This window comes from Puntigrus tetrazona, chromosome 22 (genome assembly GCF_018831695.1).
Source record: "Puntigrus tetrazona isolate hp1 chromosome 22, ASM1883169v1, whole genome shotgun sequence".
Taxonomy (NCBI): Eukaryota; Metazoa; Chordata; class Actinopteri; order Cypriniformes; family Cyprinidae; genus Puntigrus; species Puntigrus tetrazona.
In genome coordinates, this window is record NC_056720.1 from 10,735,904 (window position 1) to 10,752,626 (window position 16,723).

At 37.1% G+C, this 16,723-nt stretch overlaps 2 protein-coding genes across 14 annotated transcripts in view; one reads left to right on the forward strand and one right to left on the reverse strand.

The window, feature by feature from the left end:
• LOC122327734 (CUGBP Elav-like family member 5) overlaps positions 1 to 16,723 on the reverse strand; it is a 1,183,696-nt gene that overhangs the window by 268,777 nt on the left and 898,196 nt on the right. The window lies entirely within an intron of this gene.
• Positions 1 to 16,723, forward strand: part of unc13a (unc-13 homolog A (C. elegans)) — a 38,772-nt gene that overhangs the window by 14,804 nt on the left and 7,245 nt on the right. For 3 of the 11 annotated variants that reach the window (XM_043223231.1, XM_043223236.1, XM_043223239.1), the window contains 28 exons: positions 237 to 315; positions 1,623 to 1,628; positions 1,987 to 2,061; positions 2,156 to 2,375; positions 3,399 to 3,626; positions 3,705 to 3,846; positions 3,934 to 4,103; positions 4,634 to 4,749; positions 4,893 to 5,056; positions 5,134 to 5,287; positions 5,372 to 5,440; positions 5,677 to 5,766; positions 6,208 to 6,342; positions 6,743 to 6,876; positions 6,962 to 7,047; positions 7,427 to 7,553; positions 7,668 to 7,764; positions 9,196 to 9,339; positions 9,710 to 9,787; positions 9,895 to 9,918; positions 10,029 to 10,106; positions 10,233 to 10,321; positions 10,399 to 10,551; positions 10,631 to 10,754; positions 12,765 to 12,770; positions 14,505 to 14,534; positions 15,348 to 15,404; positions 16,337 to 16,417. In XM_043223231.1, coding sequence (XP_043079166.1) covers positions 237 to 315; positions 1,623 to 1,628; positions 1,987 to 2,061; positions 2,156 to 2,375; positions 3,399 to 3,626; positions 3,705 to 3,846; positions 3,934 to 4,103; positions 4,634 to 4,749; positions 4,893 to 5,056; positions 5,134 to 5,287; positions 5,372 to 5,440; positions 5,677 to 5,766; positions 6,208 to 6,342; positions 6,743 to 6,876; positions 6,962 to 7,047; positions 7,427 to 7,553; positions 7,668 to 7,764; positions 9,196 to 9,339; positions 9,710 to 9,787; positions 9,895 to 9,918; positions 10,029 to 10,106; positions 10,233 to 10,321; positions 10,399 to 10,551; positions 10,631 to 10,754; positions 12,765 to 12,770; positions 14,505 to 14,534; positions 15,348 to 15,404; positions 16,337 to 16,417 — 2,956 coding nt within the window. The remainder of the gene's footprint in view (positions 1 to 236; positions 316 to 1,622; positions 1,629 to 1,986; positions 2,062 to 2,155; positions 2,376 to 3,398; positions 3,627 to 3,704; positions 3,847 to 3,933; positions 4,104 to 4,633; positions 4,750 to 4,892; positions 5,057 to 5,133; positions 5,288 to 5,371; positions 5,441 to 5,676; positions 5,767 to 6,207; positions 6,343 to 6,742; positions 6,877 to 6,961; positions 7,048 to 7,426; positions 7,554 to 7,667; positions 7,765 to 9,195; positions 9,340 to 9,709; positions 9,788 to 9,894; positions 9,919 to 10,028; positions 10,107 to 10,232; positions 10,322 to 10,398; positions 10,552 to 10,630; positions 10,755 to 12,764; positions 12,771 to 14,504; positions 14,535 to 15,347; positions 15,405 to 16,336; positions 16,418 to 16,723) is intronic. The other 8 variants (XM_043223232.1, XM_043223237.1, XM_043223240.1 and 5 more) reach the window with 3 other exon arrangements.

Below are 16,723 nucleotides of genomic sequence, written 5' to 3' on the forward strand. Positions count from 1 at the left end.
CAGAACAGCTATGCATCTGAGCAATTCAGACTTCATGCTTCAGATTATACATCATTTTTGTAAACATTTAAACATCAGAATCACAGCCCAACATAACCTGTCATCTCTAATCATATTGGAATTGCAATTCTGAATTCAGCTCAATATAATTCTCAATATATATATATATATATATATATATATATATATATATATATATATATATATATATACACATCTACCTATTTGATCCCCAGGCCTGGAGGTGCTCTTTACAGCATAGACAGCATGCCTGACCTACGCAAGAGGAAAGCCATCCCTCTCGTCCGAGACCTGGTGAGTCACGCAACCTAGCTTCAGTACGTCAAACTTTCAACTAAAACATTGCTGGATCCAACATCACCTTTCCAACTCTTCAAAAGCACCGTCCATACACATCAGTGTGGTTATTTTGGGCAGCAGTCTGTCGAGGGTCTGTAGTTCACAGAAGTCTCTGTGGCACATCTGTCTGAATCACAGCTACAGGGTTAGACGTTATTAGAGCATTACTCAGATCCATTCAGCCTGTAGACTGATGAATCTCTAGCCTCACGACTGTCTCAATGTCTCCTTTACAGTCCCATTAATTTTGTCTTGTGTATTTTTTCCTGAGCCGACTTCATTGCCTGCTAACCTTGTTTTGTGCCTGCTAACCTACTTTGGGAGCTTGTTGAACTTTTCCACTGATGCTTAAAAAAAGGTTAGATGGCAAATAAAATCAAACGTCATTGGTTCTCGCTTGGATAGATGCAATATAGATGTTAAAACCAACATAGAATCCAAATTGATCCAACTAACACAAGCTTCTGGTCTTATCGTGCCTAAATCATCAGCTCAAAGCAAGCAAGTTACAATGTAATAACCACATTTAGCTATTAATTCAGTCTGGTTACAGCCAACAAATTGCATTCATTTGGTGATAAGTTGTGTTGCATTAGTGCATATTTATTAACTACGTAGCTGCAGAATCCATTTTTGAGTTGACGTGTTAACATTGCTTTCTGTAAAACTTCTCAGGAGATTGACAGGAGAGTTAGTTGTGTATTAAACAAAGTAACAAGAGCCAAAAAAAAAAATCGTTTATTAGCTGACAGCTGTCGTGTAGGTCTGGCTGTACTTATTCAGCCAAGAACGCTCCTGGCAGCCTTCACTGGAGATCTGTCAGAGCAGGCAACGGCACCAGGCTTGCTTTGACGCTGCCGACTGAAAGATGAGGGAGAAATTACCATACTGCACTAAACAGCTCCACAGTTTGTCGGTTTTAATCCAGCTTACCGACACCGATACCGACTCTAAGAGTCAGAAGCCAAAGTGCTGAGTTGAGCAGAATTAAAATGCATGTCAAAAACAATTCAACTAGAGACAAAGTACCTCCTGCCTCTCTTTCTTTTTTTCTCTCTGCTCTCTCTGTATTTCAGTCTTCTACATGCACAATCACTTTTCATGACCTCTGTGAATAAATACTTTCTCCATGCGATTTAGTCAGTAGATTTATGAAAAGTCTAACCTGGATTTGTATAATTCAAAAACTTGTGCTATTATCTTTGACAAACTTCTAAAATGTTTTTGTTGTATTTCTTTTTCTAATGCCTCACCTTCTGCAGGCAATGGTAAGTATTCACAATTTTATTTTTCCAGCACTCCTGGGTAAAATGTTCAATTCCAACCACAAACATTCACTGCATAAATGAGAAGGATTTTCTTCATGAAAACTATTTGTTCACAAATTCACATTTTTTATTATATATATTTGGTTAATTTTGTTTTATTTGATTACATTTATTTAGTTTATGTTTTTTTTTTCTCTGAATATATTTTTTAAAAGTTGGACGAATATATACAGCTAAGAAACATTCAGTTCTTATGTATTCAGTTACTTATTAGAAAGCAATCAAACGTATTCAGTCAACAAATGCATATATTTTCTCCTAATTTTATTTTGAGGCCTACATTTGTTGTCTCTTGTAGTCTCTCGTCCAGAACTCTCGAAAAGCAGGCATCACTTCAGCTATGGCCTCCAGCACACTTAACAATGAAGAATTGGTATGTCGACAAGCCCTGTTTTCTTCCTGGAAATTCATATTTTGCCATTAGGAACCGTTTTCCATTGACCTGTTGATTTATTATGACCATGCAGAAGAGTCACGTCTATAAGAAGACCCTGCAGGCTTTGATCTACCCCATTTCCTGTACTACACCACACAACTTTGAGGTGTGGACCGCCACCACCCCCACCTACTGCTACGAGTGTGAGGGGCTTCTGTGGGGCATCGCTCGACAGGGCATGCGCTGCACAGAGTGTGGGGTCAAGTGTCACGAGAAGTGTCAAGATTTGCTTAATGCCGATTGTCTACAGAGTAAGATGCTCTTATTAAGTTTCTTTGTTCACTCTTAAATGTTGTCTTTAATACAAAAAATACACCACTGTTCAAAATATTGGTAAAAGTTTCAGAAATCAAAAAGTCTACTAAGCGTTTTTTTTTGTTGCTGGATGCAATAATGAATGTAACAGTGGTCATTCACCATTTTGCGTTTATGCTTGCACAAATTTTTTATGATTCGGGCTAAGTGAGTATAAGATGAACCTTTGCAAATTGCCTTTCCCGTGGCTAAAGTGAACAGAATGGTTCTTCATTCCACAGAAGAGATAGGAGGGGTCAACAGAGCTCATTAGCATTTAAAGGAACATGGACTACAACTTGCACTATAGAATATATCTATATCATATATCTATATCTTTATATATAAAAAAATTCTAAATATGTTGATATGTTTATTATTTTTACCATATTTTAAAGGTAAAAGTTTGAAAAAAAGATTTTTAGCCTTTATTTTATTTGAACAAAAATACAATAATTTATTAACTAATTTATTTTGAACTATTGTTATTGTTTATTATTTAGAACGCTTTTTTAAATGTGTTTTATTTTGTGATAACAGCTGATTTTTCTGTAGCTATTCCAGCAATTCAATTATTAATATATACATATATTACATATATACATATATAGTTATTTATTTTTCTCCTAAATGTTTGGCAATAAATAAATAAATAAATTATATATATTGATAATGATAAGAAATATTATTATTAAGGTACATACTCAAGATGTCTTGAACACCCAATAAGCTTATTTCTGAAGGATCTTGTGACACTTAAGACTGGAGTAATGGCTGCTGAAAATTGAGCTTTGCCATAAAAGGAATAAATTAGATTTTAAAAATATTAACATAGATGTTATTTTAAATTAATTGAATAAAAGCATCCCAAAAAATAATAATTAAAAATAATTAAAAAATCATTTTAAAAAATCCATTCCAAACCTTTGGCTGTTTGGGTGTAAATATAAGGGGTATTGAACTAAACCCATCTTTCACAGGGGCGGCGGAGAAGAGCTCTAAACATGGAGCTGAGGATCGCACACAGAACATCATCATGGTGTTGAAAGACCGCATGAAAATCCGTGAACGCAACAAGCCTGAGATATTCGAGCTGATTCAGGATGTGTTTGGAGTCATCAAGGCAACACACGTGGCGCAGATGAAGCAGGTCAAGCAAAGCGTCCTGGACGGGACATCTAAGTGGTCAGCCAAGATCAGCATCACCGGTAATGTCCCACTTTGACTAGTACAAGTTTATGCCATATTGATTATACTAATATTAACCCTGTTGTTTCTCCCATCAGTATTATGTGCTCAAGGCCTGCAGGCAAAGGACAAAACTGGCTCCAGTGATCCTTATGTTACAGTGCAAGTAGGCAAAACCAAAAAACGAACCAAGACCATCTACGGCAACCTTAACCCTGTATGGGATGAGAGCTTCAATTTGTAAGTGGATTCAAATCTCAATTAATATGTGTCAAGCTTAATTTGTTGAAGATCAGCGCTCATGATGGTACAAAAACATCTCAACAGCGAGTGTCACAACTCTTCCGATCGGATTAAAGTGCGCGTTTGGGACGAGGATGATGACATCAAGTCCAGAGTAAAGCAGAAGTTCAAACGAGAGTCTGACGATTTTCTCGGACAGACTATCATTGAGGTTCGAACTCTGAGCGGAGAAATGGACGTCTGGTACAACCTGGGTGAGTAGCCAAGCATTAATAACATAAATGTAACGTTATTTTCATATTGCGAGAAGTTCCGATCAAACCATTTCAACTTTGAGCCCATTTGTCAATGACCTTTAGAAGCGCGGACGACTAGGATGACAGAGCAATTAGCGTAACATCATTAGACGGACGGTCACATATTATATCATATCTTGACTTTTTGGGATATATCAAAGTGACTGGCGTGACTTGTTTTCTTGCTTTCTTACATACTGTAGACACTTTCTGTTTCCTTTTCTTTCAGCTATATGGTTTTTGTCATCCCAATCTCACGGCAATTAATATATATTTTACGAAGTGGCTAATTCGTGTGAATTTGTATGAATGACCTACACCTAACCCGTTTTAGACAAACCCTTCAAAAACGAGCGTTGTATAAATTTATATGAATTAGTCATTTTGTACAATATGTACAAATTGGTTGCAAGATAGCATTGGTTTTCATTTCATCACACAGCTCGCACTGTTTTTTTCCTGACTTTTTCAACTTGTCTTCCTTTCAGACAAGCGTACGGACAAATCTGCTGTATCTGGAGCCATTCGCATGCACATCAGTGTGGAGATCAAAGGAGAGGAAACCGTAGCTCCGTACCATGTCCAATACACTTGCTTGCACGAGGTCAGTCTGATTCTGTCATGATCATATTTTTCATTCTCATTTTTCTCCTACCATTATTTATTAGCAAGCTTAATTACGCAATCCCTGCTGGAGTATATCAAATGAATCCTTAGCGAATTGATCCTCTTTCCATCTCTCCATAGAACCTTTTCCACTATCTAACGGACATCCAGAACAACGGGGTGGTGAAGATACCAGATGCCAAGGGTGACGATGCATGGAAGGTCTACTTTGAAGAGACACCCCAAGAAATCGTAGACGAGTTTGCCATGCGTTACGGAGTGGAGTCCATTTATCAAGCCATGACGTATGGTTCTCCTCTAAGTTTTGACATTGATGTTTTAGCTGTTTGCTTACATACTTTCTGTTCCTTCTTGTTTCTAGGCACTTCGCCTGTTTGTCATCAAAGTACATGTGTCCCGGAGTGCCCGCGGTCATGAGCACCCTACTGGCCAACATCAACGCTTACTACGCTCACACAACCCAGGCCACCAACAACGTGTCAGCCTCGGACCGCTTCGCTGCCTCCAACTTTGGGGTGAGTGCTTTATCCAATCATACCAAAAAGAAAGCTTTCAGCATTAAAGAGTTTGTACTAATAATTTGTGTTTTGTCTTTATAGAAAGAGCGGTTCGTCAAGCTTCTGGACCAGCTTCACAACTCCCTGAGGATTGACCTCTCTATGTACAGGGTATTGTGACTTTTTGGTGTTTCCTTGAGTAGTCACAGCTTTTCTCGATTCTGTATGAAGGATCTTTTTTGACTAAAGGTAAATGGTTAGTTTGGTGTTCACCTGCAGGTGGCTTCATTGAGATTGGTTTGTTTGATGTGACTATATATAAAAACTTAAAATTGTATCGAAATATCTGAAATATCTGAGGAAGAATTATTGATGACAAAGAGACACCTTTTCTTTTGTGTGTTAAGAATAATTTCCCAGCTAGCAGTCCTGAGAGACTGCAGGACCTCAAGTCTACTGTGGATCTACTAACCAGTATCACATTCTTCAGGATGAAGGTTAGTTGTCAATCCCTGATGCTGTTGACTTGAAGAAACTAAATTAAAAAAATCGATTTCCATTTTCAGTTTTGTGTGATCATTTATTTTTCATGCAATTTTTTCAATATTTTTTTAATGAATATGTTTTTGCCATACAATTTTGTCTTATTTAGTTTCTAAATTAGGTTTTTTTGGAATATTTTGGAACATTGTTTCATACAATTTTTGATGGTTTTCTTTTTATTATTTTTCCAGTTATCATTTTAGTTTCTTTTTCACACAATTTTTGTATGCTTTTTTTCAATACAATTCTTATGCACCTTTATTTTCCACATGTTGTTGTTCAATTCTTCAGTGTTGTTGTACAGTTTTTGTTTTCATTCTTCATAAAGTTTTTTATGCAATTGTTCATAGCGATCGAATTATCCTTCTGAATGGACCATTAATATTTTTCTCCAGGTCCAGGAGCTCCAGAGTCCTCCTCGTGCCAGCCAGGTAGTGAAGGACTGTGTGAAGGCTTGCCTCAACTCTACCTACGAATACATTTTCAACAATTGCCACGAGCTATATAGTCGAGAATACCAAACGGACCCGGTGAGTCGACGCTTTCTGACCCAATGGCCCTGATCAGCCCCAGAGCTCTTTACCCCGGGAGCATCCAGATCATTTTATCAGAGCAGTTCATCTTGCTGCTTTTGTTTATGCTGCTTTGAAGATGTTACAGGTTTCCCTCATAAATATCAAACACTCTTCCTGTTGAATTAAACATCTAACCCTGGGCTACTTACTATATTTTGCTGCAATGCTTTGCAGGTTTGTTCTATATTGTGTTCCCCTGGAGTGGTTGGCATATTTTTATTTGTTTGTTTGCTGGCTGAAATAAGCCATTCCTGCTGTGCGCCTTAGTGGGGTAATTTCTTCCAGTGGTTGGCAGATTATGAAAAGCCATAATATGCTTCAAGCTACTATTTCAAAATGAATTCCTTTTGTGCAGAACAAAAAAGGAGAGGTTCCTCCAGAAGAACAAGGTCCAAGTATCAAGAATCTCGACTTCTGGTCTAAGCTAATCACCCTCATTGTCTCAATTATCGAAGAGGACAAGAACTCCTACACCCCATGCCTTAACCAGTGAGCTTAGCACCATTTTACTGCACAAAATGTACATTCATCAACCTTTTCAGACTCTTAATATTATGTATTCTGCTTTGCACAGATTTCCGCAAGAGCTCAATGTTGGAAAAATCAGTGCAGAGGTTATGTGGAACCTGTTCGCACAAGATATGAAGTACGCAATGGAAGGTAAGCTAAGCTAAGAAGCTTTTTTTGATCTGACTAGCCTTTGTCTTGAATGATTCTTGGTTTGTAGACCATTTTGTAGACTCCAGAACCTCATTAAAAGTTTCAGCTGTAGGTCTGCAATGCTCATAACTTGAATGACAGATGAGATGCAATAAAAAAGTTTGCTTCTTAGTTAGATTTTTAGTTAGAAACACAAGCCTGGCAGGGTTTCTCATTGATAGCCACTTAAATTTCACACTTGGTGAAAAGTCGACATGTGGTGGAGTTCTTCTCATCTGCTGATTCGGTAGGGGTTCTCCGCTCTGCGTAGATGTATTATGTGCTGTTATATCTCGAACTGTTTCGTGAAGAGCTTTTGTCTTCACCTCGTGGCTTTCAGAGCATGAAAAGAACCGCCTGTGCAAGAGTGCCGATTACATGAACCTGCACTTCAAAGTAAAGTGGCTCTACAATGAATACTGCAAAGATCTGCCTTTCTTCAAGAGCCGAGTGCCTGAATATCCCACGTGAGTGACTCCCTACATCTCCCATCTCACACGCGTATTATCTGACACTCAAAATGTCACTGTGACCGTGGTATGATGGGTAATAGAGCTTTAGGTGATGATGTTATTCTGCAGGTGGTTCGAGCCATTTGTCATCCAGTGGTTGGATGAGAATGAGGAGGTGTCTCGAGACTTTTTGCACGGAGCCCTGGAGCGCGACAAGAAAGATGGGGTGAGATTTATTTCTCTTGCCTTTTGGTGCATTATCTTCAAGGCCATTTGATGCAGATGCAACACATATCGTAGTTTATAAATCAATAAAAACATGTAAAGTTATAAGTTTTGTATTTATAAACAAAAAAATCCCATAGACGTTGCAGTCTTTGCTGCATGTGAGAACTGTATCTCAGAGTAAGAATTTTGTAGAAACATCTGGGTCACCACATTTGAAAGGGCCTGGCGAACTAAGTAAGAATGTACCTCACAATGGGGTGTAAGTTGTACCCCTTGGGCGCAAGAGCCCCCCCAATGTTGCCCCATAGACATACTGTGGTGAAGGAACTGAACACATCTGTTTTTCATGTCCTAGCAACCATTGTTGAGCACCCTAGCAACCCAAATGTGAATATTGTACCGGCATGGGGGTTTAGTTTATAGAATTTATAATGGCAGTCAGCCTTTGAAGTATCACCGTCGGTGGCTGCTAAGCCACACCTTAACAACCAAACAGAGTACCCTAGCAACCATTTTGCAAGATCTATATCTCTGCATCAGAGTATCGTATAGACACTTTAGTATGCTATGCATGCTAGCAGAGAATAGCTACATAATAATAAAGATTAGATAAATGTGCTAAAAATACTAAATAATTATTCTGTCGCATCTAAAATAAACGTTTTTGTTTACATAATGTGTAAGTGTGTACTGTGTATATTTATTATGTATATATAAATACAAGCACTTGCATGTATATATTTTAAGAAAAGTATGTTACATTTATACATGAAAGATATTTAAATATAATAATATATCATAATACATATATATATACATGTAAATATTTTCAAAATACATACTGCATGTGTGTGTATTTATATGTACATAATTAATAAACATAGCACATATATTATTGAACAAAAACACTACTATAAATAGAAAAAAATCATTATTTACTATAATCACTATTTAAAAATAAAGTAAACATTGTGTAAGTAAAAAACATATCTCTACATTACTGAAACTGATAACAATTTACATATACTTTGACTGTTGCGTTAATACTAGTAAAAGTAATGCTTTTAGAATCAAAAGTTAAAAGCAAACTGGAAATGTGCTGTAATGCTATACTTACTATTTAGCTTAGCAGCTGTAATAAGGTACAGTAACAACAGACCTCACGCCTGCAGCTAGACATGTCAAAATTTGATGAATGAGTGGCCTTTGGAACACCTCAGCATGTTCCTGAACCAATAAGCACACTCTTTAGTTCATTACTTCCAGCAAGTCCCCTTTGGGAACCTGCCACAGTCTCACCTCGACCCAATTATTTCCAGACGAAAGAGCTCTCACCTGACGTCTGGTCGCAAATTGCTTGTACGGTCTCTCGTGCCTTCTATTCTAGAACTTTTTCTGACTTGCACATCCGATTCTTTCTTTCATACAGTATCAGCAAACTTCAGAGCACGCTCTCTTCTCCTGCTCGGTAGTGGACGTCTTCTCGCAGCTTAACCAGAGCTTTGAGATCATTAAGAAACTGGAGTGTCCAGACCCACAGATCGTCGGACACTACATGAAGAGATTTGCCAAGGTCCTCGTGATTGTTTCATTAATACTTTTTTTGTTAATCTGTTAATTTTAGCCAAGTAGACAATGTGAGGGTCTTTTAAGAATACTGGTTGTCAAATAGCAAAATATTACATCAGTGAGTAAAAGTCAAATGCTTAGCTTAGACTGGTCGAAAGCTTTGGTTGCAGATTTTTGTTTGCATGATCTTAATCTACTGAAAACCAAGTTTAGCCCTTTAACTAAAGAAAAAATGATGCCTCAGACAGCAAACCCCATTTTCAGAATTGTTTTACAAAACAGTTAACTTAGCAACATCAATATTGCCCTTAACGGTCAATCTGTTGAAATTTTTTTGCGTGGACTTGTTTTAACATGCTCTTATTACTCCACAGACCATTAGCAATGTTCTTCTGTCCTATGCGGACATCATTTCAAGAGACTTCCCCAACCACTGCACCAAGGAGAAAGTGGTAATAGTATAAAAATCCCTATGGAATCAGGTTTATATTTTTGAAAGAGTTGCTTATATCCAGAATTTATCTCATTCTGTTTGTGTTCTCTTTTTCTTTGATTCTAGAATGCAAAGGATGGAGCTGTCAAGGTATGTTGATTTGACATGGGTAGAATATGCTATGCAGCTTTTTTTGATAGGTTGAGTTAGTCTTGTGTTGAATTTGATGCATTTTAACAAAGTGTTTTGCTCCCCCACAGCCATGCATCCTCATCAATAATATCCAACAGCTCAGGGTACAGCTTGAGAAGATGTTTGAGGCCATGGGTGGTAAAGATGTAAGTCAAGTACAAATATGCAAGTATTACCGATTAGCAAAGCCTAGATATGCTTTTTGATTACAAACCATTTAAGAACATGGACAAGTTCTGGTGGTTTTCACCATTGATTGATGTGTCTTTCAGTTAAACGTTGAAGCTAGCGACATCTTGAAGGAACTTCAAGTAAAGCTCAATAATGTTTTGGATGACCTTGCAAGGATCTTTGCTACCAGGTGAGTTACCAAGGGATCAGGAAGAAGTAGTTTTTTTTGTTCTATTCTTGGAGTAACATCTGTTCTCCACCCGCTAGTTTCCAGCCAAACATTGAAGAAAATGTCAAGCAGATGGGTGACATACTTAGCCAGGTAAAGGGAACAGGAAACGTGCCAGCAAGCGCTTGCAGCAGCGTGGCACAGGACGCCGACAACGTCCTCCAGCCCATCATGGACTTCCTTGACAGCAAGTAAGATGCTAATCACTAGATTCAGTCCTTTCTTGGAAATTTCACACCTTCGCTTCAATCTTAACTCTTTCCTTGTCAGTCTCACACTGTTTGCCAAGATCTGTGAGAAGACAGTGTTGAAGCGAGTGCTGAAGGAGCTTTGGAAGCTGGTGATGAACACAATGGAGAAGACGATTGTTCTGCCACCTTTGACTGACCAAACGGTAATGAACTGTTTATAATTTCATGAAGAGCAGACCTACATCATTTTATATAAATGCCAAAGTTGTTTACAGCATTGTGTTTTCTGGTATGGATCTTGAAGAATCTGAACAACTGGAAATGTATCTCCTCATGCCCAACAAAACATGTCCCTTTCCAAAAATCAAACCACCTTGGACAAATGACATCTTTCCACTCTAAAATCATTGGGAGTGCACCATATCATTCAAGCACCTCTCGAGACTGCTCTCTGGTCCTGTAGTCACACAGTTGCACATTTCATGTATGATAATCTTGACTAAAATGTTTCATGAAGCGTATTTTTATATATTTGAATGCTAGTTAAATTTTGAGAGCATTTCTACAGGAGCAGAGACAACTTACTGCTTTTAATTTGTCTTGATATAACTGTGTATTTTTGTTTGTATTTGTTTATTTTGACAAAAGAGACCCATATCAGTTCATTTGAATAGGAGACATCTCCCTATTGGTCTAGTTAACCAGTTGCCGATTACTGTTATGCTTACTGCAAAAAAGCCAAAAATTGAAGTAGTAATTCACTCAAAATGTAAATACTCTCATGTAAATCACCCTTGTTCCAAACCAGTATGACTTTCTTACATCTTTAGATTCACTTTTGTCCAGTCCTTGTCCTGCAGGGTCAACTTCCTACTGAGTTTAGCTCTATTTGTACCAGAATACATTTCTGCAAGTTAAGAAAACCTTGATTAGCTAGTTCATGTGTGAGATTTGGAGCTAAACTCTGCAGGACAGAGAGCTTCCAGGTGCAGCCCTGGTCTATGGAACTTCATGTTCATGCTGCTCTTCTTCCTAGAAATGAAGGCACTTTCAAGCTCCAAAAAGGACATTATAAAAGTGGCCCATATGACCTCTGTACTTTAGTTTAGTGTTTTATTAAAGATGCCGTAACAAACAAAACATTGCTACAATGCTAGCTGTGTAACCTGTCCACCGCTAGGTTACCAAAGAAATGTGCGCACGTTCTTGTTAGTGTCGGAGAAGGGGTCGGTAAAAAAAAAAACTCTTCGACCTCTTCATTATTTAGAATTTGTACTCCAATATCTAGGTGTCAATCCTGCATACAGCACCTTAAAACTAAATTTAAGCAGTTATTCTTTGGGAACACTGACTCTGAATATGCGGCAATGCAAATTAGATTTTCATTATGTAATGCCATAAAAATTTCTATTCCTCACACAAACTCGTCTGTGCCTCAGTTTGCCTTAAAAACTCGTCTGTGCCTCAGTTTTGCCTAGTGCGTAAAGGGCAGTTCACATCAAGCACAGTAACTATGAAGATAACGATATTAGCATACACACCAGCGAATGAGATTGTCTGTTTATTCTAAGCACACTCTTCCACTTTAAATTCTCGAGCTCGAGACAGCGTGATTGATTCTGATTGGCTGTCAATGTTTGTATCGTTCATCAGCTGGAAAAAAAGCTGAATCATTCTGAAAATTATTCCAGCGATATCGTTTCTCTGTGCCTTATTCATTATCGTTGTGGTGTGGACTCTGCTATTCATTAATATTAAAAACGATTTGTAGAACTATATCTTTATTGTTATCTTTATAGTTACCGTGCTTGGTGTGAACGGGCCTTAAGTCATATGGAGTACATTTATGTTATTTTATGTCCTTTTTGTAGCTTGACATCCACTTTCACAGTATGGAAAAAAAGCAGATTGAACATTGATAAATATATCTCTTTTTGCGTTTTATGGATGAAAGAACATTGCACAGGTTTGGAATGAGTTGAGGGAGAGATTTTTCATCTTTGGCTGAATTATTCCTCCACACTGAGCCTGCTTTAGCCATTCAGGCTAGCACAGACCATGGGACTTACTGTAATATCGTATCAGGCCTGAAGCCGGTCCTGTAGACTGAATGTTAATGCTTCTTTTGATTTGATGTGGGGCTCTTTGTAGCTTCACTGACCCTTCTCTCTGGTTATTACATTCTCGCTCTCCCCCCCGCTCCACCTCCACAGATGATAGTAAGTACCAGAGCACTTTTGTCTGTGCGTCTGTGTGTCCCGCAGTCCGTCCATGCCGGGTGACCCCCTTCCCACCACCTCCTTCTGCTCTGTGTGGCTGCCAAGTCCCTTCCTCTTGTCCAATGCATCCTCATTCGTCTGTCACGTCTTTCTCTCCTTCTCCCGCTGTCTCCTTCTTCTCTTCTTCGTCCATTTCCTCTCCTTTCCCTGGCCACCTCAGTGGTCTGTATACCCGAGGTGGCTGCAGCATGGTGCATTTCCTAATTGACTTGGACAAGGCCCTTTTTCCGCCCCAACAGTACTTCCAATCTGATGTCTGACTGCCAACCCCTTCCTCTACTCGTTCTCCTGGAAACTACGCTCTTTCTCTACCAGTCTAGTGTCAGTGGTGGGCCTATTATCTGGGTGACTCCACCCTCCCCTTCTCTGTCACCTGTTTGAAACCTCTCCTCTGTGGGTTGTTGCTTGCGTCTGATCTTCACCTCAACTCCCGAGCCTCTCTTTTTTAGTCTCTGCAGACATTATTCTGTCAATCTGTTTGGTTTTTGCGTGTTGTTGACCCAGAATTGGTCTGATGGAACCCCGAGGTGTCATACTGATGTGTTTTCTGGGATATTATTTTTAGTTTTTCACCTTATTCACGCAGGCTTGAGATATTTTATTTTCACAATCTAAAACTGTGTATTCATCTGTAAAAAAAATTGTATTGCCATTTATGGTGCAAATATTATTTCTGCCTTTTTATGTGATTTTTATAATCCATCAGCTTCCATTTGAAGATGTTTTCATATCTTTTTTTCTAGAATTGCCTTGAAAGGATTTCATAGTTTTCGTATTTGCCTAGTTTAGTTGGTCCGAATACAGAATACAAAAATTCAATTACTTTAAATGGGTAGTTCATCCAAAAATGAAAATTCTGTTGTCATTTTCTCTTGTCTCACATCCACATATAAATTATTTCCACTGCCGTAGCTCTAAAAGATCATTCACATGAATGAATATTCAAATATGGCACATAAGTGATGGGATTGAAATTTTTTTTTTTAATCACAAACTAAAATATTACCATCCTTTCACAAAGGAATATTCAGTTTAAACTCTGAAAAGTTATTATATTACATCATATATTTTTTTCTGCTTACTATAGTATTATACATTTAGGGTCAGGTACTGTGTTGTTAATAAATAAATGTCAGTATTTTATTTGAAACAGTTTATAGTGTAATCGTATTTTTTTCTGTATTTACTCTAATATTTTAGCTTTTCACCAACCAGTTTATGTAGACATTTTGAAAACTAGTACTTTATAGCACTTTTATTATTGTTATTATTATTATTAGCATAATTATAATATATATATATATATATATATATATATATATATATATATATATATATATATATATATATATATATAGCAGATCCAGGGCCCGTTCACTTTCATTTCATAGAAAAGTGTGAACATTCTTAAAACATCTCCTGTTAAGTTCCACCTAGCAAAAATAATTAATCAAGAACATATAAACAAGGATGTGTAAATATCGACAGAGTTTTAATTTTTTGGGTGAGCTGTCTATTTAACAACAAACATATTTTTTCATTTTTCATAATTTGCCTCTGAAATGATGTGATTGGCCCGCTAGTCTTCTCGGTTACTGAATAAAGGACACTGTCAGCCTATTAAAGAGCGCCAAGACCAATTCTCAAGTTAATTACACTATCCTCTCTTCACAGGGCAGGGTGAAGCTTGCTTGTCACAGTGATGTAAGGACTGAATCCCCATTTAGCTCAATGTGTCCTGTCTCTCTCTCTCTCTCTCTCTCTCTCTCTCTCTCTCTCATTCTTAATGTCTTCTTTGTGTGACTTGGGTCCCCTGTTGAAACAAACCGGTGGAAGCAGTGTTTTTTTACCCCTTGTTTTCAATGCAGTTGTGGGTTTCCCTATAGACTCACACACCCGTGTTCCCCTTCAAATCCTCACATAGTTCATTACAGGTGCTCGGACATACCAGGTTAAATAATGCATGCCTGACAGTCGCTTTAGACTTCGATGTCCATGCCGGTCTAAACGACTATTTCTTTTGGCGATGTCAGAAATACAGGACTATTTCTGTATACTAACAGTTTAATTTTCCAAGAAGGACTGCATTGTACACATTTGTATAATGTTATAATGGTACAATAAGGTACACAAGCCTCATTCACTTAGTGATATATCCAAAAATTAGAGTATCGGCCAGTCGTAGATACTAGATATATCACCAGAGTGGTGTTGTTCGGGCTGTGGACCTACTGGTTTTGTAAACCTGTCAACTCTTGTCTCTGTCTTCTGTATGTAGCTAGTTTACCGTCTCATGTTGCACAAACAGTTGTGTGTCGATGCGTGGCTGTGTGCGAGTGTGTTTGGGGGTGGCGGGGCACGCTGGGATTGTGCGAGTGCGCGTCTGACGTTTGAGACCGTCTGTTTCTGACCTCTGTGATGTGGCATTTCTGTCTACAACCTTGCCAAACTCTGTGACCTAACTAATGTCTCTTTGTTTTTCTTACTTCCTCCATTTTTTCCCTCTTCTTCCTCCAGGGCACTCAGCTTATATTCAATGCCGCCAAAGAACTCGGTCAGCTCTCCAAGTTGAAAGTATGAAAGTTTTTCCAATTTCTTTTTATTTTGTAGTAAGTGTTGCATACGATACCTTTGGATTACGGTAACTCATGGTTAAATGAACTTGAATGAAGTTTTAAATGAATACTTGTAGTGGCAAAAATGACACTTTAGCAACATATTTGCATTTATATTATAAACATAAATAAAAATTATAACGTACATTAATATTTTATTATTATAGAAATCTATCATTTTAATTATTGTAAATGCTACATTTTAAACATTTGAATTATTCAGAAATTATCATATATATGGAATGATTATAAATGATTTAAATGTGTTTTATTATAGATTTTTGCTGCTAAATGATTAATCATAATTAATCGCATCCAAAATAATGTGTGTGTGTGTTCTGTGTATATTTATTATGTATATATAAATAAATATAAACACAGATAAAGTACATCTTTTAAAAATATATTTACGTATATGTTCATATATTTTAGATATAAACATTTTAATATAGAAACGTGACACTATCTTAAATATATACATGTGTGTATGTGTGTATAAATATATATATATATATATATTTATTTATTTATTATATATTATAAATTATTTTTTTTTTTAAATGTCATCATTTTAAGCACTAATGTATATGAATTTTAAAAAAACTTTATATTTGTGTGCATTTAAATATACATATTAAATATATACAATGCACACATATATTATGTAAACAAAAACTTATTTTGGATGTGATTTATTTCGTTTAATCATTTGACAGCACTATTATTAATACATTTTTAAATGTTTATTAGTTTAGCATTTAATTTGTATGAATTCAAATATTTTTGAATCACTATGTCTTCATGTCATTACGTTTTTTTGTAAACTTTGTAAAGAGATAATTGTTGAGTATTGCTGTGTTTTGTTCTCATACAATTTTTATCCTTATGTAGGAGCACATGGTTCGTGAGGAGGCCAAGGCACTGTCCCCTAAACAGTGTGCAGTTATTGAGTTAGCACTGGATACTATAAAGGTGGGTAAAGTACTAAGTGTCAGTGTAAAGACTGCTTCAAATAGTAGGTAGTTAAATATATTGCAAAAATGACTTTCATCTAATAGTTCTGTTGCACTGTCTAATCCTCCAGCACTGTCCTTCCTTGTAATATTCAATTTAAACTCTAGCCAAACTTTTATCACATTCAGTGGATTGTCTTTGCACCTTGGGATGCAGAGGAGAAAATAATATAAGCTTTTTTTGATGTAAGAAATGTCCCAGTTTAATAAGCAGAGACAACTATAAGAAGCCATTCGTAGGAAGTTTCCAGGGAATCAGCGTGAA